The sequence below is a fragment of the Hipposideros armiger genome, unplaced genomic scaffold, assembly GCF_001890085.2.
Source record: "Hipposideros armiger isolate ML-2016 unplaced genomic scaffold, ASM189008v1 scaffold_551, whole genome shotgun sequence".
In the NCBI taxonomy this organism is placed as follows: Eukaryota; Metazoa; Chordata; class Mammalia; order Chiroptera; family Hipposideridae; genus Hipposideros; species Hipposideros armiger.
Genome location: NW_017731901.1, coordinates 626,976 through 653,291, shown reverse-complemented (window position 1 = coordinate 653,291; position 26,316 = coordinate 626,976). Strand labels below are relative to the sequence as shown.

At 42.0% G+C, this 26,316-nt stretch overlaps 1 protein-coding gene across 1 annotated transcript; it reads right to left on the bottom strand.

Annotated features, from left to right (window-relative positions):
* Positions 1-658: 658 nt before the first annotated feature.
* On the bottom strand, positions 659-25,080 carry ALAS2 (5'-aminolevulinate synthase 2). Its single transcript, XM_019669252.1, has 11 exons — positions 24,962-25,080; positions 19,806-20,001; positions 19,027-19,149; positions 18,063-18,173; positions 15,114-15,336; positions 14,384-14,568; positions 11,279-11,458; positions 8,534-8,698; positions 7,705-7,973; positions 6,458-6,620; positions 659-943 (listed from the first exon to the last, which is right to left on the bottom strand). The coding sequence occupies exons 2-11, from the start codon at positions 19,984-19,986 to the stop codon at positions 735-737; spliced, it is 1,809 nt and encodes a 602-aa protein (XP_019524797.1). The 5' UTR covers positions 19,987-20,001; positions 24,962-25,080; the 3' UTR covers positions 659-734.
* Positions 25,081-26,316: the final 1,236 nt, after the last annotated feature.

Sequence of the window (26,316 nt, the reverse complement as noted above, 5' to 3'; positions counted from 1 at the left end):
TTATAGGGTGTAATGAAGTGGGTCCGTCAGCCCTAGAGTTTTCAGGCAGGGCCAAGAATTGCACTTTTCAGGAAAGAATGCCTACTAGGCAAGTAATATCATTAGTTCACCCAAGTGTGCCATGCAGATGTTTCTAGTGTGCTGAAACCTGGAAAGGTTGGGAGCATTGCCTTGAACAAGTTGCTTGCTATAGTTAGTTACCTTGGAAAATGGGGCTGGTAAGTCCTGCTCTGTAAGGTGTTGTGGGAAAGAAAGAGGATAATGGATTGAGGAAGACATTCATTCATTCCATCTGCTGGAAAATACCTCCAAAGTTTTGGGGAACTACTCTCCTCCAGGCAGTTTGGTTAGGGCTGACTCTCTCCTGGCTTTAGGGGCTACGTGAGGCCCAGGTTTCCAGCCTACCCATGAGAGTCAATCCCTGGATTTTTACCGAAAACATTGGGAAAGCCATTTTGAACAACCCTGCCAAGTGTCAGTTCTTTGTACAGCTCACTGTGTAGTTTTTGCCCCTTTCTGGATTTCAGTTTTCCTATCAATAAAATGGGGTGGTTAGACCAACAAGTGATTGTGGTTTCTTGGTTGCTCTGCCACTTGTCTCAGGGAGTCAGGTATTGTGCAGTTGTCTGTTCTCTGTTCAACAGAGGGCTACAAATGCTGCAGTTTGCTCTTTATTTTCAGACTCAAGTCAGCTAGAGGCATACAACAAAGCAGAAGACAGGAGGGGCGCAGCCTCAAGTGAAGTGCATGTGGGGTGGGGATCTGAAGAAGCTGGCTTCTCCGGCATAGGTGGTGACATACTGGGGCCCCATGTTCCCAAAATAGGAGCGTTCCCACTCACTCATGAGCTCGAAGTGCACAGGACGGCGACAGAAATTGCAGGAAGCCATAGACACATCCTGGATGGGCAGCCCCACCTCAGTCCAGGCTACCAGCAGCTTCTCTGAAGGTGGTGGGGGCAGAGGAGGGAAATAATTGGTTAGACTAGGTCTTAATCCCTGTGTCACAGTACAGATGTGCTAAGATAATGGATCCCCTCAACCCTTCAAGATGTCTTGCAACCAGTTTACTCCGCTGTGTACTATGAATGTTATCATTTGTGTATGGGTGCTGTGATGTATAAGAGATTGGGAAGCACTTATTTGACAGAATTTGTAGCTGTATTGGCCTGGCCTGGACTACTTCTGAAGTACAGGACATGCTGTGACCCAAGAAGTGAATCCATCTGCTTGGAAAGGCCTAGCCTGGTGAGGAAGATGACACTGACAGTAACTACACAGTGTCATTATTATGACCTGAGAGCCTGGGGTGGGGGTTGTTCCTAGCAGGTGGGAACCCAGAGGATAGAACCTGACCCCACTATCAGAAATGCCTCAGGTGTGTGCCAGGGCTCTGTCTGTGCCTTTTTTTTTAATGCTCACTTCCTGGGTGATCTCATCCAGTCTCATGGCTTTAAACACCATCTTTATGTTGATGATTCTGAAATTTTCATCTCCAGCCCAAATCTCTCTTCTGAATTCTAGACTTGTATATCCAGTTCCCATTCTATATCTCTACCTGGATGTCTAATAGGCATCTCTAACTTAACGTGAGCACAGCTGAGCTACTGATCCCCTTACCCTCCGCCAAGCCAACTGTACTTTCAGCCTTATCCATCTCAGTTGATGGCAATTCCAGTTGCTCAGCCCATAAATTTTAGAGCTATCCTTTATTTTTCTCTTCCTCTCCTACCACATATCCAATCTACCAGCAAATACCATTGGCTCCACCTTCAAAATCTGACCATTTCTCATCACCTTCAATGCTACCATCAGGTCTGAGCCACCATCATCTTTTACCTGGAATATTATAGTGGGCCCTTAAAGGATTTCCCTAGGGGCCGGCCGATTGGCTCAGTTGGTTAAGATCTCGTGCAAGAGTGCGAGCTCTGAGCAACAGGGGTCCAATGCTCGGCCCGAGCTGAGTTGCCACTGAGCTGCCAACAGGTGGCAGGATGGCTCAGCTAAAAAAAAAAGGATTTCCCTGCGTTCACTCTTTGTTTCTTTTAGTCTATTCTCAACATAGAAATTGGAGCAGTTCTGTTAAAACCTGAGTCAAATATGTCATTCCTCTGCTCAAATCATTCAAAAGGCTCTTCATTTCAGAGTTAAAGCCAAAATCCTTCCAATGGCCTACAATAGCCTATACAGTCTGGGCTCACACTGCCCCTTTGTCCTCCATTTTCTATCTCCCTCTTGCTTACACTACTCCATCTATACTCATCTTCTTATTGTTTCTCAAATACAAAAGGGATACTTCTATGTTAGGGTCTTCCCTGCCTTAGGCCATTCTCTCTGCCTGGGATGCCCTTCCCTTAGATATCTGTCCAGCTAACTCCTTCACCTCCTCATATCTTTGCTCAAATGTCATCTCAATGATCTCTACCCTTAATGCTCTATTTAATGCTACAACCCTCCTCCAAACTAGCCCCTGCCCACCCCGAGCACTTCCTATCACCCTTATCCTACTCAATTTTTTTCATAATGCTTAGAACTACCAGGCTATATTCAGTTGACCCTTGAACAACACGAGGGTTAGTGACACTGACCCCCAAGTGGTCAATAATCCTCATATAACTTGATTCCCCCCAAACTTAATTACAGTCTCTTCTTATCCACAGGAGATTGTTTCCAGGATCCCCACCCCCCATGGATAATAAAATTCACGGATGCTCAAGTCCCTTACATAAAATGGTGTAGAACAGTGCATATAGTCAGCCTTCCACATCTGCGGGTTCCCAGCCACTAATAAAAAATACTGTTTTTGATTCACAGTTGATTGAATCCACTGATGCAAGACCCGGAGATATGCAGGGTTGACTGTATATTTATTGAAAAAAAATCCATGTATAAGTGGGTTTGCAGAATTTAACCTGTGTTGTTTAAAGGTCAACTGTGATTTACTTATTTTTAAAGGGTTTATTTTTACTGTCTCCTTCCACTAGAATGTGAGCTCCAGAAGGATAGGGATTTTGTGTCTGTTTCGTTGACTACTGAATTCCCCAGTACCTAGAACAGTGTCTAGCACACAGTAGGCGCTCAGTAAATATTTGTTCAAAGAATGAATGAAAAGATGCCTAATTAAGTAAAGAAGATGAAAGAAAAGAAAGTAAGCCAGAAAAAGGTTTGAGGGAGGGCATTCCAATTAGAAGGGAGCATTATTAGCAAAGTCCCAGAGGTAAGAGAATAGAGCAAAATGAGTGAACTACAAGTCATTCAGTGTATCTGGAGAAATAAAATGAATGTGTCAGAAGAGGTGAGGGCATAGAGCTTACCATGTTGAAGGCATTGAATGCCATGCCAAGAAGCTTCGACTGTTCTACAGATCAATGGTCTCCCAAGTTTTGCACTATGCATTCTATCAGTACAAACATTTTAACATGTACTTCCAATCTATGTATGTATAGTTATATACTCTAAACATGTGTCATTATCAGTCTATGTATTAAAGATCAAAAAACTCATTCAACTAAACAACAAAAAAAAAATCCAATTCACAAATGGGCAGAGGACCTGAACAGACATTTCTCCAAAGATGACCAATAGACATATGAAAAGATGCTCAACATCACTAATCATCAGAGAAATGCAAATAAAAACCATAATGAGATATCACCTCACACCTGTCAGAATGGCCGTCATCAATAAATCAAGAAACAAAAAATGCTGACAAGGATGTGGAGCAAAGGGGACCCTCATGCACTGTTGGTGGGACTGCAAGTTGGTGCAGCCACTATGGGAAACAGTATGGAGGTTCCTCAAAAAATTAAAAATAGAACTACCTTATGACCCAGCAGTTCTACTTCTGGGTATTTATCCAAAGAAATTGAAAACACTAATTCAAAAAGAAATATGTACCCCTGTGTTCACTGCAGTGCTATTTACAATAGCCAAGATACAGAAACAACCAAAATGCCCATCAATAGATGACTGGATAAAGAAGAGGTGGTACATACATAAGATGAAATATTACTCTGCCATAAAAAATAATGAAATCTTACCATTTGCAACAACATGGATGGACCTAGAGGTTATTATGCTAAGTGAAATAAGTAAGACAGCGAAAGCAAATACCATACGATCTCACTTACATGTAGAATCTAAAGAACAAAATAAATGAACAAACAGAAATAAACTCATAGATGCAGAGAACAAACTGATGGTTACTAGATGGGAGGGATGTTAGGGGACTGGGTGAGAAAGGTGAAGGGATTAAGAAGTTCAAATTGGTAGTTACAGAAGAGTCATTGGGGATGTAAATTATAGTATGTGGAATATAGTCAATAATTTGAAAAAACTAGTGTCAGATGGGTACTAGACTTATCGGGGGGATCATTTCATAATTTAAATGTCTAACCAATATACTATACACCTGAAACTAATATAAAATAATATTGAATGTCAACTGTAACTTAAAAATAGAGGGATACAGAGTACAGCATAGGAATTATAGTCAATAATATTGTAATAACTATGTATAGTGTCAGATGGGTAATAGTCTTACTGGGGTTATCACTTTGTGAGGTATATAAATGTTTAATCACTATGTTATTTTGTACACCTCAAACATATTTTTAAAAAGATCAATATTAGTGCTGTTTAATTTCCTATTTATAAGATAAAAAATAAACATAAAATTCTAGTAAATCCCCTCACCTTATGGAACATCTTTCTTACCTCACTTTGGAGACCACTGCTCTAGTCTAGACAATGAGACATGAAGAGGTTTAAGCAAGGGAGCTATATGATCAGATTAAAAAAAAAATCCCTCTAGTGGTCAGTATGGAGAAGGGATTAGAAGGAAGTAAGAGCAAAGCAGAACATTTAGGAAGAAATCACACTGATAGGGACTGAAAAATTCTCAGTGGAGAAAACAAATTTGAGAGATTATAGAGGATTTGTAAGATTTCAGGATGGGTTGACTGTAGGTTAGAAGGACTGGAGTCATTGTGGATACCTCTCGTATTTCTTTCCTGCAAAAGCCCAGCATAAATGGACACTCAGTGAACTGAGGGTGCTGAGAGCTCTATAATTGAAGCCCAGAGCAACTGAGAGGACTGAGCTAAACGTACAGAAGTCTGGATCATCAGCTCAGAGAGGTAGTAGACCAAGTGGTTATGACCAAAGAGGTAGAGACAGACTCCCCAGTTCAAATCTAGTAGCTGTGTGACCTTGGACGAGATACCATATATTTTATGCATCAATTTCCACATATGTAAACTGGAAATGCTAAAAATAGCATCTCTACCCCATGAGAACTAGATGAGTTAATACATGTAACATTTTTAGAATGGCATGTGGCACATGATAAGTACTTAATAAATGTTTGCTAACATTATTTGATTTTTTTTTCAATGACTAAATGAATGGTACCTATCTTGTCTTCCTTGAAGTCTTATAGTACCATCTGTGCTCCAGACAATCAGTGACTGTTGCCAATGCATGCCCTCTGTTTTCCTACCTCTAGGTCCTTGCTGATGGAATTCCCTTATTTTGGAATGTCCTTACACCATACCTAATGCACTTCAAGGTGACTCACAAAGACTCTTTTGCCCATAAAACCTCCTTAATTTCACTCTTCCTATCCTCTCTAGCCATAAATGACTAGGGCAGTGGAGCTCATCACACTGGACCAGTACCATCCATGTCTATGTATGTCTCCTCTGCTACACCATCAACTGCCTACATATCTTTCACTCAACAGATGAATGAGCACCTCTTCTATGCTAGGCCCTGTGCTAAAAATTGCACGCAACAGGAATCCAGGAAACTTTAGGTGAATTGACTAAACTGCCATCTTTCAGGATAAAACCCAAGCTAGTCAGTTAGCTCTACAAGTCTCCCAATCCAGTCTCTGTTTTGTACTGTCTTTGTAGACTCGTAGGGTGACGCTCCCCTCCCCCACTCCATTGTTACTATCTTACATTCCCGTAACACCTGCTACTGTTCTTGCTGTATCCCAGGCTGCTTCTCACCCTCCTCCTTGCCTTTCTTCATGTTCCTCCCTCTGCTAGGATACCCCTTCCACACCCTCTTTCTTCTCTTGGTCCAAAACCATTCACTTTGAAAGAGTCAGCTCAGGTGTCACTTCCACTAGGAAGCCTGTCTTGAATCCCATAGGTTGGGTCAGGCCCCTCCTCTCTGCTCCCAGAACTCCCTGGGCACTGTCTTTGTTGAACTTTGATCACCCCTTGAATGCATTGGTTGTGTTTGCTATGGCCTCCTCAACGAAACTAGAGCCCTACAAGTTTGGGACTGTTTCTCATTCATTTATGACCCTAGTATAGGGTCTGGCATACAATGGATGTTTCTGAAATTTATTGTATTTTTAAACTGAATGGCATCCATTATCTCAACTAATTCAGATCCTGGGGCCGAAAGGAGGGAGAGTGCTGTAGGCAACCATATTGAGGACTTACCCACAAAGTCTTCCATCATCTGAGGGCTGTGGTGGGGGGAGGGTGCCAGGCGCAGCAGCTCCTCACCTCGGGGGACAGTTGGGTAGTTGATGGCCTGCACATAGATGCTATGCTTGGAAAGCAGGAGATCACAGAGCTTGCTGTTCAGTGCTGCATCGCCGACCTGGGCTCAGGAGAAAAGCCTGTCAGTATCTGCTACCCTGGCCCCACTACCAGTAGCTTCATTAAGCAGGTAGAGGAAACCAGACTAGGGAACACCACTGAATGTTGGAACATATTTTTTTCATAAGGGGTTTAGTCAGTGGTGGCTCCAGACTATCTATCAAGGAGTTGCTCAGAGGCAGTAATCAAATTTTAAGGGGGTGGGGTGGGGTGGCACTAGGGACCATGTCTTGAAGCTGTTTGCAGAGCAAGCATTCTGCTTTTACTTAACTAATATGTTAATTTGGGGGTGGTTCTGGGTAAGAAGATAAATCCCTCAAGCTACCTCTGGGGCACCATCACAGAGTTAATTAAAAAAATAGATTATTTACAAAATCAGTCTTTCAAGGGAATGTTGGATTAGCCCAAGGAGCAGTGACTATTTCTTTCTCATCCATAAAACAGTCACCGAAAAGTATCCTCCCCACAATCTGAGTTACTGACTCACAAAAATAGATGTTATTTAAGAAAGCAGTAGCAGTTCATTTTTAAAGGCAGTAAACACTTAAACATAGTTGGGAATCCAAAATAGCAGGTAGTGCCATGGCTTTTGATTTTATCTTTTCTGACTTCAGTTCTCAGTAAGAAATATGTTTCACACCATGACCATACTATACACATATATACATACATAGGCATAAAATCATATACAAAAGTGAAACAGATTTCTCATAAAATGAAACCCTTACTCTGTGTGATGTGCTCCAACATTTTCTATTCTATTTCTTCTATTTGTTAATGCGAGTCATGACCTACTAAATTGATGTTATGACCCACTAGTGGTCTTGAGGCACAGTTTGAAAAACATTGAATTATAGGTTATGGATACTCAATATTGTGAGGGTCAGGACCATCTAATAAGCATGAGATAATAGCTAATGCAAAAGAACAAAAAACACTGGTTAATCTGGAATGGCTGATACTTTTTCAAAAAGGGTTAACAGGAAAGCAGAGTTGATGACAGGAGCAGGTGTCAGTTTGCTGGCTGTGGGAATGCTCTCAGAAGAGATAGGAGGGGAGGGCAATGGGAAGGGTGGGGGTCTCACCCGGATGGGGATGATGTGGCTGGGGCAGGGGATAACGGGAAGGCCCCTGTCCATTAGTAGCTGGCGCATGTGCTTGACATTGCGCTGGTGGGCCCGCCTCAGAGCTTGGCCCTCCTCTCCCTTGAGCAGCCGCACAGATTCCAGGGCCCCAGAGAGCAGCATGGGAGGCAGTGAAGTAGTGAAGATGAAGCCAGCAGCATAGGAGCGCACCATGTCCACCAAGTCACGGGTGCTGGCGATGTAGCCGCCCATACAACCAAAGGCCTTGCCTGGAGACAGGGAGGAAGAAGATATGCACAGACCCCCATTATCAGTCCCCAGAGGAACAGGATCATGCCCCAGGTAACAAGGATGTGCACCAGAAGCTAGAGCTCTAGACTCACGTCCCAGGCCTCTGCTCATTTCTCCTGTCCATGACAAGGCAGACAGAGCTGATAATGCTGCTGCTTTGAGATAGGACTCTCAAGGCCTGCCATATGCAGTGACAAGATAGTCAGGAGCTGAGAGGGGATTTTCAGCTGGTTAGGCCCAAAAGTGGAGCTAAGATGAAGCTTGGGGCTGAGTTAGGAAAGGAGTTTAGGACTAGGGCTCTCCACTTACTGAGTAGAACCTGGCTATTTGGCTCAGCTCAGGGGCCTTCTCAAAAAACCCAGGTTTTTTCAGCAACTCAGCAGTGGGGAGGGAGTGAAAGGAGGGAATCCAGGAGTTCCACAGCCTGGGGCTGTGAATTCTACCCAAATAGCTCCTGCAGCTTTGGGGAGGAGGAAGAAAAGGGCCTTGCAGGGGCTTCCTTTCTGGATTGCATGTAAGGGCAGTCCAACGCACTCACCAAGAGTTCCAGAGACGATGTCAATCTTGTGCATAATTCCATCACGCTCCCCAATCCCAGCACCTCGGGAACCATACAGTCCCACAGCATGAACCTCATCTACGAAGGTCAGAGCCCCATACTGGTGGGCTACATCACACAATTCCTCGAGGGGACAGATGGCACCTGAGCAAAAACGAGGAATAGAGGTAGGAGATCATAACCCTTCCCCAGCTCCATTTCCACCATGGAATTTGTGACCCACAACTACTTTGGGACTATTCTAAACCTCCGTATATGTACTGACTGCCTTCACCTCACTCCCACCCAAGTGTCTCTCTCTCTCTCACCTGTGATCAAGGCCTGCCTCTGTCTTTTTATTTTTACTTCATTCTGACAATATATGTTCTCTTGTTTATGCCATTTTCTAGCCTCTCTCTGCTTCGGTGGTGGTGGTGGTGGTTTTCCTACAAGTCTGTGTATCTCCATTTAGGGTTGGCACTAGCGTATGAGATACCTTTGTTTAAATGAATTGAAAAGTCACCTTTTGTTGCAGGTTAATGCAGTCCTCATTTCAGATCTCACTCATCCCCTGAGCCAGATGCTACTGGCAGCCCTGTCAATGTGTTCATTCTTCACTGGTCTTCCCTGTTTCTATCTTTTTGGCTTTCTGTCAGAGCTCTCTCTCTTTTTGTGGCCATTTCCATCTTTGTTTCTGTATCTCTATTTTTCTGTCTCTGCCTTTGTTTTGCTTTCTCTCCTCCCCTTCCTTCCTCTCTGTCTGTCTGTCTCCCTCCCTCCCCTCTTCTTCACTGTTTGTGCCCTTTTCTGTCTACCTCTCTATCTCTCTGCATCACACTTTCTTTCTCTGTAACTTTGTGTCTCTTTCTGAGTTTCTTTTTGCCTCTGTCTCTGTTTTTTCTATATCTCTGTGGGAGTGTATTTCTCATCTCTGTCAATGTTGTGATATGAGGGAACCCCCCCCCCCGACAGGCTTAGTCTCAGTGTGATATATCAATGATGTATTACAGAATTGTACACTTGAAACCTATGTGATTTTACTAACCATAGCCACCCCAATAAATTTTAATTAAAAAAAAGAAAGTGAATTAGAAGTGATCTGTATATTCCTCTCAATTTTCCATACAGATTTACCATTTTCCATGTTATTCTAGACATCGTTTATGCTGATAATTGTTCATAAGGCCTTTAAATGGCTATGAATCTCATATGTATACTTTTTGGCCACTCTGCATATATAACAACCCATACCTTCTCCATCTCTGGAAACTGCTGATGTGCAAAGAGTTGGAATACAGAAGAAACTTCTTCAGGTGGAAACGGACTCCAGGCCAGGATTAAAGAATATGAGCAACATGAGGGGAGACAGCCAGAGGAGGTGGAGCCCGAGACAAAGGGGACAATTTGATGACTTAAGCATCATTTCAATGGGAGAAATTCCATCCTAGGATTGACAGTTTAGGCAGAATTTCCATAAAAAAATAAGGAACCATTCATTTGCAAATGTAAGGAAGTAGAATGGTCCTAACATGGTTTTCACTAGAGAAATAATGAATGAGAGTAGTCTCGCTAGTAGAAATATAATCATAGAATATTTTTAATTTATTGCTAGTTATAGAAATGTGGGAGTGGGCACGACAATAAGTTCTTCACATATATTAGCTCATTTAATTCTCTCAGCTACTATATTATTATCACCTCCATTTTTCAAATAAGGTAACTGAGACATAGAGCAATTAAAAAACTTGCCCAAGCTAGTAAGTTGTCATTCTGGAATTTGAGCATCGATAGTCTGGTTCCACAGCCATCACCATTACATGATGCTGATGACATTTATGTTAGCTAAATCAGGGAATACCATGAACTCTCCTTTGTTTCAGTTGGGAAAGTGACAAATTGAAATGAAGTGAGGACCTCTTCCCTTTAAGAAATCCAGACAGTGATGCCTAAAACACATGATTTCTGCTCAACAGTGGCAGCAATAGAATGATTTGGGCATTGTTTTAGTTGGGGGAAAAAAGTGGTAGGAGGGTAAAGGTAATTTATTTCTACTTAGATCATAATAAATGGAATGGCTTCTGTCATCTCCAATTCTTACAACCAGATATTTTACCTTGGGGAAAACAGGCTCAGAGAGTCAAAGAGTTACCCAAGGTCATAGAGCAATTAAGTGCCAGAGGTGGGATTTGAACCCAGGTCTGTCTGACTTAAAAGCCTGTTTTGATTCCAGTGCTTCATACTGGACCTTGAAAAAACTCCCAGGCAATGGTTTGTGGCATTTTCCATTGCAGAAAGCAGACACTGGGATCGTTGATTTGCACATCATTTCGCATGGAGGAGTGTTTTGTGAAGTAAATGGAATCATACATCTTAGGGTGAAAAATACTCACTTTGACAACAATTTACTGAGTCAACCAAGATAACTTGGGTGCTATCTCTGGACTTTAATTTCTTAACCTGTAAGATCAGTATAATAACTGCCTCCATCCTTTGGCATTTGCTGGCTGTGTGATCTTGGGCAAGTTACTGCACTTGTTTGTGTATCAGTTTCCTCATATAAATGACTACAAATAATAATAGTACCTACCTCATAAAATTGTGAAGACTTCATAAATTAATATACATAAAATACTAATAATTATTTTTGGCACGTAATAAGCACTCTGTAAAAATTAGCTGTTATCATTATCATCATGGTTTTTGTGAGACCAATGTTGGTAAATATACACTCATACATATACATACCATCCATGGAGTGAACAGTCTCAAAGGCCACAATTTTGGGTGTCTCAGGGTTGGACTTCTTTAGAAGTTTCTTCAGGTGGTCAGGGTCATTGTGCCTGAAGACAAACTTGGCTGCTCCACTGTTGCGGATACCTTGGATCATTGAAGCATGGTTGCCCGCATCTGAGTAAATCTCACACCCTGAGGAACCAGATGCATAATTCTTAAGTTTCTGTCCCAGTATTCCCACTTCAACCTCAGCACTGATCTGGCAGGGGCAGAGGGCCAACCCTTTCCTCCCTTTGAAGAACCCTGCTCTGCTTCCCCTTCCTCTGGAAGACTTTGTGACACCTCTTTCTCCCTTGGATGAACTCCACTGTCCTGAAATTCTGACCCCAACACCTTTCCCTCCAGTCATCTTTTTTTTTTTTTTAAAGATTTGTATTTGGGAATTGGGGGAAGGGGAACAGACAAGTTGCTGTCATTTTGTTCTTCAGTCTAGTTGTGGAGGACGTTGCTTCACTGGCCCAAGTTTGCACCATCATTGTGCTCTTCCCATGAAGGCAGATCAGTCGCCAGCTTCTGGACGGCCGCTCACTGTGGCTGCTGGCTACACACAGTAGCCCATGGCAGCCCAGTTCCAGGTTGAGCTGTTGTTCAGCATCTTAGCCGTGGAGGGCAGTGTCACTTCCCTCATATGTGGGATCCGAACCGGGGCCCTCTGGCGTCCCAAACCAGTTCTTAACCATCGCGCCACTCGGCCAGCCCCCTCCAGTCATTTCTAACCCTGGTCTTGCCTCTAACTATTTTGGGGTGGAGAAAATTTTAATTTCCCAAGAAGCTCTAGAGTTTCCTGAGGACAGGGCCTAGATTTCTTTTCCTAGACACATAAGACCAAGCCTTGGAAAGGAGTTTGTCCCAGAGAATGCTTGTTGATTTGGACTGATGCTAGATTCTTCCTGGTGCAGATGAAATCCCACCCCCTCCAGATAGCATCCCTCTGCTTATATTTATAGGGTAGATACTTATCAGACTTCCAAAGTTTGAATCATGGCATGTCAAAGCTGGAAGGACTATTAATGACCATGAAATCCAGCCCCTTTAAAGTATAAGTGAGGAAGCTAAGATCCAGAGAAGGGGAGATCTTTCTCTAGGACCTAAGGAATGCAGGGCATTTAACTGGGCAATGCTGGGACGATAGGTGAAGGTGGGAACTTGGTGGAGGGAGTTGATTCCTGGTCTCCCAAATTGCACTGACATCAAGTAACTGTGGCCTTTCATTAAAGTAAGGGGTCACCTCTACCTGGGGAAATCAGGCATGACTTCTTGGTGGACCTGCCATGAATGACAAGTAGACAGGGAGTTTCTTGAGAGCAGGAACCACTTTTTTTTAATGTTTCTGTCTCTGATATCCAGTATAAAGCTAAGTACATAGTAGATGCTAAGTAAACTTTACTTGAATGAATGGATGAATAAACATAACTGGTTTATATGTGAGTGAATGAATATATGAATGAATATATTACTAAATAAAAGAATGAGAAGACAGGTATCAAAAGATGAGACTGAAGATGTAGGTAGAGGCCAGATTATTTAGGACTTTAGAAGCCATGATAAAATTTTTGGATTTGGTCCTAAGGGCAATGGGGATCTATTAAAGAGTTTGGGGCAGTGGAGTAACAAAGATAGGTTTGCTTTTTAAAAATATCATTCTGCTCGATGGGAAGTATAGGTTGCAAGAGGGTAAAGGTGAAACCAAGAAAATTGTATTTGTTTAGGCTAGGATGGTGGCAATGGAAATAGAAAGAAGTTGTAATGATTGAAGAAGGAGTACAGTGAAGAAATTTTCAAAGATGTTGGATGTAGTTGGAGTTACATATGACCTCAGAAAAAAGTTTCTGAGAAGCAGTAGGGGTGTTTATAGTGTGCTGAAGGGTCAGCAGGAACTGAAGAAGTAGAGAGCAAGTGTGGAGACTTCTCTCAAGCAGTTTTCTAGTTTCAGGAGGAAAGAGGGTAGTAACTAGAGAGTGATGAGGGAATTTTTTTTTAGATGCAAGAGACTTAAACATGTTTAAAGAGAGAGAGAGAGAGAGAGAGAGAGAGAGAGAGAGAGAGAGAGGCTGAAGATACAGGAGGGAGAGAGGGAACTAATAGACCAAAGTTCCTGAGGAGGTAGAGAAGAATGGGACACAGCACCAGCGGCAGGATTAGTTAACAAGAAAAAGGACACCACTTCCACTGTGACAGGAGAGAAGAGACAAGGAGAGACCTTGTGGGGATGTTCATGGGGTGAGGGTGAGGTAGAGGTGTGGAGGGCTGGAGGACAGTGAGGATTGGCAAAGCTGCCCTGGAGACTTGGAGACTTGACCATGAAAAGAGGATTGCCAGAGAGCATAGAGGACCTGGTCGAGATTGGGAACCGTAAATTTTTAAGCAATTATATAAGCCCAGGATTGACAGAGAAGGTAGAGAGTTATATTCATCCAGGGTTGGGGCTGTAATGGAAGCACGACAGGCATATGAGTTGAGGACATTATTGATTGGCTAGAGAGCGGGAGACTGGGAAGGTGGGATCCAGTGTACAAGGGAAGAGATTGGCTTTAGGCAGGAGAGGTGCACCTTCAAATTGTAAAACGAAAAAATAAAAGATGCCTAGGTAAGCAATCAGATAAGTTTGTAGGTTTGGTAGCTATAAGTTAAAGGAGCTTCTGGTGACTTCTGTTTTGTTTTGGGTTTGTTTTTTTTTTGTAATGTAACATGTGAGGTTATTTGCTAAGAAAGAAGGTTTTAGAAGGGGGAAGAATGTTTTAAAAAGAAGACATGGGGACATAAAATGACTGTTTATGAGTGTTAAGAGCCCAACTGAGTTGGGAGGTGACAATTTTATGGTGTTACTCTTCTGTGAAGTTGGGCAATGTTCCTCAGTAGTGGGGCTTAAGCCTATGTGTAGAAGAGGAGAAAAACGGGATATAGTCATCCAGTACTAAGGATATGCAAGGTGGGTAAGAAGAAAGGGTAATGGGAACAAGTGAACTCAGAATAGAGGAAAGGAGCGATGGAGACAGTGAGACTGGATGCTGTAGTGCAGGATACCAGCCCTGAACAAAGCTCAGGCCCCAGACTTACCTGGCAAGATCTTGGCCAAGGTGAAAAGAGTAGAGTCATTGGCCACAAAGCAGGAAGAGAAGAGCAGGGCTGAGTCCTTCTGGTGCAGCTCAGCCAGCTCCTGCTCCAGCTCCACATGAAACTTACTGGTACCTGAGATGTTGCGGGTGCCACCAGCTCCAGCCCCATGACACTGCAGGGTCTCCCTAGCCAGGAAAAAACAGAGGGCAGATGAAGAGAAGAAACCCTTGTCAGACACAGAGGAACTAGGTAGGTTTCTCTTCCTTGATAGGGATCAATGCTGACTGTGTGAGCTGTGTCCTGTGACCAAGGAGAGGGCAGAATAGGGATGGTAGAGAGACATGGACCCTCCCTTTCAGGCTGAAGCACTCAGGGATGAAGGGAAAAGCTAGGTTGAGCTTGAGCAGCTTGGAAGACCTACTAGAGGAGGTTACACACCATCTCTGACAATACTCATTCTGCAGCCAAAGTAGGAGCTCATGGAGAGTGGGCTTGCTTGGCTTCCCATCCTCTCTTCCATAGCACTGGACACCTAAGAGTTTAGAAAACATGGTTTGCTAACTGACTTAGATCATATCTGAGGATTAAATATGCTGGGGGACCTTGTACAAAAGAGGTGGTGGGTAGAACCCAGGTTTCCACTGCCAGCTCTGCCTTTTCCTTCCATGTGTAGCTTTGGCTTATTCATGGATGTGTCCCCACAGCTCATGGCCCAGACCCTACTACTCACTGTATAGCTTGCAAGACCCGAGGGTGTCGGCTCATGCCCAGGTAGTCATTACTGCACCAGACAGACACATCCTTTGAGGCAACAGATGCCTCAGAGAAGTGTTGGGCAAAGGGGAATGCATCAGCCCGGCGGTTCACAGTCTTGAACACACGGTAGGTGTGGTCCTGTTTCTTTTCCATGATCTTGTCCCTGAAAAACTGGTCATAACCAAAGACATGGTTTCCTGCAGGAGTAGAGATGAGGATGAAAATAATTCATTTTAAATCACTTCTTGGCTAGTCCCTATTTTATTCATGCTATTGATTTTGCATTCTCCAATTCTCTTTCCACTTATTTATTTATATGGTCAGTCATTAACTTGGGCCACATTAACTCTCCACTACATATCACTATCCCTTTGCTTACTCACTCACTCATCCACTCAGTTATTTATTCACACATGCACTCAGGCTTTCTACCCCAGCATGGCCTCATCTCTTTTCCTGAGGTTAGTGTGGAAGCCTTCTTACTGGAATCACTACATCCTGTTTCAGTGGAAAGAGTATCTAGTAACCACTTCCTAGTTATGTGACCTTGAGCAAGTCACAAATCTGTCTTAGTTTTAATTTCTTCATCTGTCAAATGAGGCTAATAATAACTTCCTTGCAGAATTGTGAGTATCTAATGACAATCAGAATATTATATACCCAAACTAACATCTGTCATGTAGTAGTATATTATTACAACAATAGTAATAGTAGTAATAATAACTAATATTTAATTATATTATTACAGCCAACATTTAATGAGTGCCTATTACATGTAATGCCCTCTTTTAGGAACTTTATAGGTATTATTTTATTTATTTCTCACAACAACTTTATGTGGAAAGTTCTATTGGTATCTTCATTCTACAGATAAAGACACTGAGGCATAGAGAGGTTAGGTAACTTGACGAAGGTCATACAGCAAGTAAGTGGCCTTAAAGTAGAGTCTACTTCTTTAACCACTGCCACTACAAAATGGAGCAACCCTATTTTCAGGATAAATTGGAGAAACATATGCCTAAGGGCTTGTTAAACTCTAGAACTCTATACATGAGACAGAAATCATGATCGTTGCAGATGGCAACTTATGAAGTAGGGTTGTAAATTGGTAACATCTTTACTGCAGGGATATTTGGAAATATATATCAAGTTTTTAAAATGCACATACTGAAATACCTAGAGAAATTCTGCAGCATATTTAACAAAAAAATTATTTATATCCAGAATTATTTTTTATAAACTGAAAAATTACTATGAAAAATTTTCAACCCAGTAGAAAAGTGGGCAAAGAACATAAACAGAGAATTAAATAAATGTAGAAAAAGATGCTTAATCAGGGAAAATCAAAATGCAAAAATAAATTTTCACCTGTCAAATTGGTAAAGATTTAAAAGTTCGATAATATCAAGTGCTGGAGAGGATATGAGAACATGGGCACTCTCTTTGATAACTGGTCTGTCACTTTGGATGGCTAACTGGCAATATTTATTAATAATTAAAATGTACACACCCTTACACCCCAAGAATTTCCACCTCTTAGTGTCGATCCTAGAGAAATATTTACCTATGTGCATGAGGAGGTACATTCAATGATTTTTGTGGCACCACTGTCTATAATAGGAAAAATTGGATGCAAGCCAACAGAGGAATAGACAAATGATCCCTAGTATATCCACACTAAGTCTAAGATAATACTATATATTATATTTGGGTACATTTATATGTGTGTAAAACCAACATACAAATAAACTGGAAGAATACACACACAAAATTGGAAACAATAACCTGAAATATAGGTGCTTTATTAACTGAATGATGTTGCATCCATGTTACAGAACACACTTCAACCATTAATAATTATTATGCAGCTCTATGTTTAGAGACATAAAATGATGCCCATGACATATTGTTAAGTGAACAAAGCAAAATAACAAACTCTGGGTACAATAAGATCACATTCCTATTAAAAACATGGAGGAGAGTGTAAGGTGTGTGTGTGTGTGTGTGTGTGTGTGTGTGTGTGCGCATGCATATGTTTAATCATAAGGAAATATCTGGAAGAAAATATAACAAAAAGTTAGTGGTGGATGGTGGAATTCTGATTGATTTAAATTTATCTCTTTATACTGTCCTATATCTGTTGGAAATTTTACAATGAATCATATTCATTTTATACTAGGAAAATAAAACAAATTCCATTATGAAAATGAATATAAACACACATAAAAGAGGGAAAAGACTCTCTTGCTCTCTATGAAGGATGAGAGTTTCTGAGGTAAACATGGAGAATAAATAATAGGAATAAATCTAATATTTAGTAAGGCCTCATAACAAGCTAGAACCACATTTATAAATGAATTTTATTTCCTCCTGTTGAGGCAGGTATTAAAATCCCACTGAAAGGAAGTGACTTACCATATTTCCCCATGTATAAGATGCACCCTTTTTCAAAAAATTTGGGGTCTAAAAACTGGGTGCATCTTATACAGTGGTTGTAGATCATTGTCAAGTCATTTAAGAAGTGTGGCATTTCAAATGGAATTTCAGATGGAACTGAGGATGAGGCAATATATGAAGACAGTGATTCGTCATCAGACACAGATGAGGACAAGCTAATTGTTGGGAGTTTGGACAGTAATGAGGAGTTGTATAAATTTTATGATGAATAAAACGAGTTCAATAACTTTATGTAATACATTTTTTTTTCAAATTTTGGGCCCCAAAATTAAGGTGCGTGTTATACATGGGGAAATATGGTATTTGCCAAAGCACATAGATCCAGCAAGTGCCAGCGTTAAAATTTAAACTCAAGCTCCCTTTGGTTTCAGAGTGCTTCCTTGCCATTTCCTCTACTGTATCAGAAGCCCTTTCAGCACTCCTTCCATATTCTCAACCCCCTTTATTTCCATCTCAGCAAACTCACCAGTCATGTTGTGCTGAATCAGGTGTGTGACCTTCTCTGAAATTTGCTCTGGCTCCTGGGGACCGGAGAATGGCTTCCTCAGGCTGGTTGAGGCCAGGGAGTTGGGCAGGTCTGAGAGGGAGTATGGGTTTCATTGGCCATGAAAGGAGGTGGGGGTGGGGTGGGGAGAAAGCACATGTAGTCATCTTTAAACTCAATGCAACACATGACAATTCAAGTTTGTGAAGTAGAGATGCCTTCTGCACAGAAAAAAAAAATGTTCTACAAAGTGAGCCTCTATTAATCTCCCCAAGTGGAGGCTCCTATGTCAGGAAACGTTCCATAAAGTGAATCATATTTCTCTCCACTAGGACTTTCCCTTGGGTGAGGAAACTAGGGCAGCAACCCTGGTCTTGCACGTGGGCGGTAGATGTAGGGCAGTGTACCTACCTTATTCTTCTTTTCTGAATGTCATTAAAATTCAATTTTGAAATTTTTACCATTAATCATATCCTGAAAGGGCCTATAAAAGATGTAAACTGTGTGGCCATCTGTCAAATGTGATTATCTTGAGTGGTCTGCACCTTGAGTTGACCTGGGCTCCATACCCTTGTATAGGATGTACCTGCTTCCAACACTTATTCTTTCATGAAAATTTGGATTGTCATAGAGTGGTATGCTTAAATGTGAGAGCCTAGCCTGTTGGGATCCATTTAGCCACTTGGGAGAGAAGAGGTAGAACTCTAGAGGGTCATTTTAGACTAATGGCTAAAAGTTACAGGAGCCTGTGCATGTATGTGTGTTGAGGAGGATGCATTTCAGTGCACAGTCTAAGCTATTACATATCATGATTACTCTGGAAAGACTGGACTTCCCATAATGGGATGTGTACTAGCTGCCTTTGGATTAGCTTAGCTCAGGATTGTGGTGAAGTGAATTCAAGCATTAAGAGTAGAGGTTGTATGAGATGGAACTTGAGTCCAACCTGTCTTGAAAGTCTTCACATCCTCCTGGACTTCTGGGGCTGCCTTCTGCACAATTGTGCTCGTCCCATTCTGGAGTTCTGACATCATGAAGGGACAGTGGCTCTTGGCCCAAGATGGAGAGTCTATGAAAAGGTAAGACAGTAAGTGACAGTGCATTTCTAACCACAAGTTCAGTTTAACAATTATTACTGGACCTACTGTATACCAAAGCTCCATCTCAGGCTATGGTAGAGACACAGAAATAGGTGAGTCTGGTCCCTGTGCTAGGGGAGCTCCTAAACTGGTGGGAAGGGCACACACTGAAGACACATTATGCACAGTGCTGGGATGGGAGGGAGAACATAGACTATGGAAATCCGGAAGAGGGAGGGCACGTGATCCAGAATTGGAATTGGACAGGCTTGAGGTCTAAGCAGGCTTTGCAGAGGAGATGATGCCCAAGTTAAATGTCTCATGGGAAACATGAGATACTGGCAGAGGGCATGGGAAATGGTCATTTGAAAGGAGCAAAAGCACAGAAGCTTGAGACAATAGAGTCGATCTAAGCAATTTTAAGTAGTTTCATAGAGGCTGGGATATATAGACTGTGAGCGGCATGAGAGTGAGACTCTTTCAGAGACACTGGCAGAATTCCAGGTGTATTTTTAGGCCAGCTTATTCTGCCTTGACACTTTTCACATGAACCCTCTCAATTATTAAGCAATGATGACCAGTGTGACTTGGAAACTTTTATCCAGGACTCAGACATCCTCATCATTTGCCAGCAGCCTCTTCTTACCTCCTCCAGCCTTGGTTGCCTTAAGGTGGATTTGAGAACAGGTTGGTCCTTGGGTGGCCAGGATGGGACAGCGTCCAGTACCAAACAGGAACTGGTGAGTCTTAATCACCTTGCTCAGGAGGCCTTTGGGGCCTCGGGCAAGCACTGGGCAGCACTGTAGCAACATGGCTGCTGCCACCATCTTGAGCCCAAAGTCCTGCGGAAGATGTGGAAGAGATGAGATTCCATCATGAAAGCCTAGCCAAAAGGCAAGTGTCAATCCTGTGTTTGATCCTTTGCCTTTTGCTTCCCACCCAATGCTTGCTGCCCTCCCCCAGAGATGCTCTGATTGTCCTTCCATTGTAAGAACTTTCCAAATGTTAAAATGTACCAATAGGGCATCAGAGAGGAAGAAATAGAAAACTATTAGATGAAATGGTGAAAGAGAGTTTCAACTGGAGCTTAGAAAGCCTGAATTCTGATTCAAACTGCCAATGGCCCCCTCTATGATAGTGAAGATCACTGAAGTGTGATTGTGTGTGCCAAAATGGGAATTGACAACCCACCAACCCTTTGATCAAGTGAAAATTCAGCCTGATAATGCAGACAGATACCATTGATCAGGGCTCCTGAGGTTCAGCTCAGAGTTTTTCCTGAGCAGACCCAGGCAGAGAGAGAGAGAAGGAGTTTGAGGCCATAGGCACCAGCTTAAGTAAATTCAGGAGGTAGGATGAAAAGGCAAGCTCTAGATCCTACAGACCATGTGCCACCAGACTGGTACTTTGGATTTGCTCCTTTCTTATGGAAAAGCACAGATAGAAGAGGAGGTGAAAGCAAGACTCAAGGGGTCTGGGAAACAAGTATTTGGGTGCATGAAAGAGGTGGAGGCTGACATAGAATAGAAAGGGGACAGTACAAAGATCATAAAAAGGAACCAAACACACATAGTAGGCATTCAATAAATATTTGTTGAATTTGGGAGTAAATTAATGAATGAACAGGGACTCAAATGGAGGAAAAAGAAGAAGAGTAAGGGAGGAGTCAGAAGAAAAGAAAAATTAGGAAAGATAAAATAAAGGAAGTGAGAGAGAACAAAGGTGCAGTGGTAGTAGTGCAGTTAGAAATGTAGAGGGAAAGGGACAGTGCAGGGATAAGAACAACGAGAAGAGGACTGATCCAGAAAAACAGAGGACAAAAAGGTGGTGGGAAATATAGAAGGGTAGGGAAACAGACTGAGGTGAGAGAAAGAGAGAAGAGAAAGAGAGAGGTGGGGGGGGATTGGGTAGCAGAGAAAGCAGAGATAGAGGCAGAGACAGGACAGAAAAAGGACACGAAGAGAGATCAAGGAGCATAGAAGACTATATAAAGACTCAGAAAACTGAGAGCAGGAGAGGAAAGAATCTAGAAGGGGCAGAGAGTAAGTCAGGCACAAAGATAAAGGAGAAATGCTTCCAGAGATAGTGGGGGTAGGGGAGAGCAACAAAGAATAGTTAGGTGAAGAGGAGGTGGGCCTTGTTGAGGGAGATGAGAGAGAGACTGAGTGACAGAGAGAGGAACTGAGACAAGATCATAAGAGAGAGACAGAGAGGTGGCTAATGTGGGTTGGGGTTGGAATGAGGGAGGGCTGAGAGACACACAGAGGATGACAACTAGAAAGAGCAAGAGGGAGAAACAGATGAAAATAAAATGGGGAAACTGGATATCCAGCATTAGAGGATCAAAAGACAAGATATGGGACAGGACTGGCATCGCCAGGAGAGCTACTGAGTAGAATCTAAGCACCTCTAGTGCTATTAGATACAGGGTCTTATGTTGTGAGAGACAAATGAACAGGAGAAGCTCGTGGCCCCTTATTTGTATGGCAACTTCCTTCGCCTCTTACAGAGCAACACCCCTCCATTCCAGACCTCACAGAGCAAACACCTTCCCCCTAACTCACAAAGCAACCTCTTCTCCTTGTTTTATCCTAGAGCATCCTCCTTCCCACTCTCACAGGGTATCATAGGAGCATAGGTTAGTGTGTGGGGCAGGATGTGTGAGCCTAAAATTGGGAAAGGCCAAAGAGTGTTTAAAGGACTAAATGAAACTCATCATGTTAAGCCTTTAGGACAGTGCTTAGCACATAGTAAGTTTTCAATAAATGTCAGCTTTTTAAATTTCAGTTACAGCTCCCCAACACCCTGTTAGACATTCTTGAGAAGTCACTTCCCCTCTCTGGGTCTCAGCTTTCATCATCTGTCAAATGTAAGGTATTTATGCCTAATTCATATAGTAGGTAATGAATTGGATCCAATGCCTACCTGTATCTGGAGATATCGGTTTCCCTTCCCTTGCCTGCCTGGGGCTGAGCCTGCAAACCACAGATAGGGCTCCCAGAGTTTATCTCCATTGGGGTTTGACCACTCCCCAGACGAGACCAGGGTGTGGGAGAGAAGAGGAGCTCCTTTCTAGAATCACGTCTGAGCATCTGGCTGTGGCTGACCCCAGCTATTGGTGGTAAGGAGGGGTGGATAGCCCAGGGAGATGCAGGCAAGGCAGATGGCCAGGTTCCAGGCTCCTGTAAACTCCTTTCTTCAATATCAACAATGACAGTAATAACAACAACATTGGGGTATGTAATGGTAAGGGAAGTCCTCAAGACTGGAAGGAAAGTCCAGTCCTGCTTTGGGATGATGGTAAATTAAGGCTGACTCCCGCCCCCTCATATAAAAATGGAAGAAGTACAATACTCTCATCTTCTCTAAGGGGTTTTGGCCAGGATATACTCAGGGACCAAGAAAACTATAAACTACTTCTTCAAATTTGTTGAACTATCAAGTACTTTCAAGCTTCAGTCCCAATTTCTCTGTTCTGATACTGTTTTCCTGGAATTTGCCCTGCCTCACTCTGCCTGTCTATCTTTATGACCCATAATCTTATAGTCTATTTATCTTGGGCTCTGTTTACATTCCATCCCACGACCTATCATGAAATTGGAGTAAGATTGAGTAAAATAAGTATTTTAGGCAACCTAATGTATTAAGAGCACAGTCTCTGGAGTCAGACTACTTGGGTTTGAATCCTGGCTCTACCCCCTACTAGCTCTGAGACCTTAGAAAAGTCATGTCTCTGCTCTATGTCCTATATCTGTAAAATGTAGATAATAACAAAGATAATCTATTTCACAGGGATGTTGTGAAGATTCAGTAAGATAAGCTATATAAAGTACATAAAAGAGTGCCTATCCCATAGCAAATGCTGAAAAAGTGTTAGCTCTTTTTCTTCTACATTTTCAAGGTAGGAAAAGTGAAGGTACATTCAAGGGAGGTTATATCATGAATACACCAGACCAAGTCTCAAAAATTGATTCTTGTTTCAATCCTGACTTTTGTCCTTATCCTGTTACAATTTACTATGTGAATTTTGGCTCTGTACTTTCTCTCCCTGAGCCTCAGTTTCTCCACAGACATTGGACTAGATTACTTCAGAGATTCCATCAGATTCTAGTAGTCAAATATTCACAGCGTACTCACTGTGCCAGAGTACTCACTGTGTTGGGAATGCTTCACATGCTTTTACTTATTTAATCCTTGTGACAACCCTGTGAGGTTGACACTAATATCAACTTTATTTTAAAGATGAAGAAACTGGGGCCCCAAAAGATTGAGTAACCTGTCCAGGTCACAGAGCTAGTAAGTAGGAGAACCAGGATTTGAACCTAGGGTATCTGGTTTCAGAACCTATGAACTTAACAACTGTGGATCTATGATTCATTTATTACTACATATTTTCTTGACTGAGAGCCTGACTTCGAGGTTAACCCACTCTGCTACAGTAACAGGCCCCTTTCTGGGACGTTTGATTTTCAGTCGTGACCAATGCCTTTACCAAAGGAACAGATTGCTAACTGAAGTAGAATTTCAGGCACCGGTGAACAGTCATTCATTTATTCATTTACTCATTCATTCTACCACTTAACAACTTATGTACCCATTGTTTTGGCAGTCCTTGCTATGGGTCTTCTTAAAACAATGCTTTCATTCCAAGAGATAATGGTGAAGTTTTGGTCCAAATGGCAGATCATTACTAGAAGGCTTTCCCTGCACCTTAAAATCCTCTCATGTCAGCAGCCAATCTGTAGTCCCAGAGACCGGAAGGGCCAACCACAACTTTACCCCAGAAGAGAGACAGAAACCATTCATTGCAGCATTCCTTGCCCCCCTCTCCCCTTTGTGGCCTGCTTTGTAAAAATCATTTAGGTCTGGAAGGAATGTGGTCACTTCATTTCAGGAGTTGGAAGCATCAGGCTTTATTTCCCTTCCTAGCACCCTCTCTCCATCATAGAAGAATCATGGAGAATTTTAGATACCTGAAAGCAGAGAATCAGACATTCGCAGAAACCAAAAATTTTAGAAGACCACAAAATCAAAATTAGAAGAGGCTGTGGAAATCATATCAAGCCTGTTTTTCAGAGAGGGAATCACTTGCCTATGGTCTCACAATTAATTAGTGTGAGGATACAAATCTATTGATTTTCAGCATAGAGCCCTTTCAGTGACACAACATTCCTCTTTCACCTTTTCCCCCTACTTCTGCTAATTATTCATCTCTCAATTCCTTCAAATCTCTCCCTACCCAATTTATCATGCCCATGATTTCCACATTCCCTCGTTTTCCCTCCCTACCTCTGGCCGCCAAGGCTCTGACTTATTGATTGAGCTCTGCTGTCAGGTGAGCAGAGAAAAAGAGTCAAAGTCAGCAAGGAATGGAGAATTGCTGGAAGAAATATCAAGACATCTTCCTGGGAGACAGAGGAAGAGAGGAAGAGAAAGAGAGTAAGACAGAGGCTGTGAGATACAGAGTAGAAAAAAGAGACAGAAAGGAAGAGAGAGAGAGAGATTTAGAGTAAAATATATAGACAGAACTCAGATAAAGGAAAAATAAGAGAAAGCTAGAATGTCAGACATGAAGTGAAGTGAGTGATCTTGAAAACTAACAAAGGAGAAGAAACGAGAAGAAAAAAAACAAAGCTGAAAACAGGGAAAGGCAGGAAAAGACATGAGGGAAAATAAAGAAAATGACAGAGACAGATTCTAAGAAACAAAGTCAGATGAAGTGAGACCAGAGAGTCAGCATGTACAACCTTGAGGTGCACAAGCAAACCAGAAAGAGGGCACCAGGCTGAAAGGGACTCTTACCTGTTGCCCTGCACTGAGGACGAACGAAGGACTGGTGGGTGTTGTGGATCAGGACCTGGCATTTATCCCTTCATCCTTGGCTCAGCTCCACCCACCCCGCCTTCTGCTTGCCTGACCCGGCATTGGCCCCAAAGGTATCTTAGGCTAGAGATAAAACCCAGTGTAGTCCCCTCTCAGCTCCCCCTTCACCCAGCACTGGGTCTCCCCTCTCTATTTTCTTTCTTTTCTCCCTCCAGAGTAATAAAATGAACTTGCTGGGCTTTGGAATCAGATCATCCATATATATCTAGGGCACCTTGAGCCCTCAGTTTCCTCAACTATAAAAGGAAGGCAATAAAACTCAGAAGTAATAATTTAATAGCATCATGCACAGAAAACACCACGCCTAGTGCCTGGTCCAAAGAAATAATAACTAATGTTGACTGAGTGCTCACTATGCACCAGACCCTCCGATAAGTGCTTTACATGGATTAATTTAGCCTATCCTAATAAGAACCTTATGAGATAGGTACTATTATCCCCATGTTACAGATGAAGAAACTGATGCTCAGGGAAGTGAAGTAATTAACTGATAATTACCAGCTAATAAGTACAGAGCCTAACTATGACCCCAGGCAGTCTGGTTCCAGATCCGATCTTTAAGCACTACTATCCCTTTTGGAATATATAGTTTAAAAATTGGAAGTTCTTTTCTATTAGCCTTCCTTATCCGTTTCTAATTTTTCCTCCCCTCTTCTTACTGTCTTCTTCCATTCTCAATCTTAGGACAACAGGGCTATGTCATAACTAGGCAATTTCATCTGTGGAGCACATTATCATCATTAACATTATATTTACATAAATGGGGTCATGCTCTACATATTGATCTTCAATTCCACTTTTTTCCATTTGACCATGTGCCACACAGGTCTTTCTATATAAATTTTTTCTGTTTAGTGGAGTTATAATATTCCAGAATCTGAATGTTACCATAATTTATTTAAACACTCCCTTACTGATGCAAATTTAGGTTACTTCCAGGGATTTCTCCCCTTCATTATGAATAATGTTGCAATAAACATCTTTGGGAATAAATGAGAACATATTTTATAAGGTAGAATCCTAAAAAAAAAAACACAAAAAAACAATCCTTGTGTATTCTCAAATGGTCTATAGACATTTAAAATTTTGATACTGTCAATTTGCCCTATACATATGCTATACATCCCCACCAATGTTACATAAGTGTGTGTTTGTGTCTGTTCTATCACCAACTTGCCAACACCATTTGTTTTTCTTAATTCTTAAAATTTTTGTTAATCTGATAGGCACTAGAAGTGATACCTCAGTGTTGCTTTGATTTGCTTTTCTTTAAT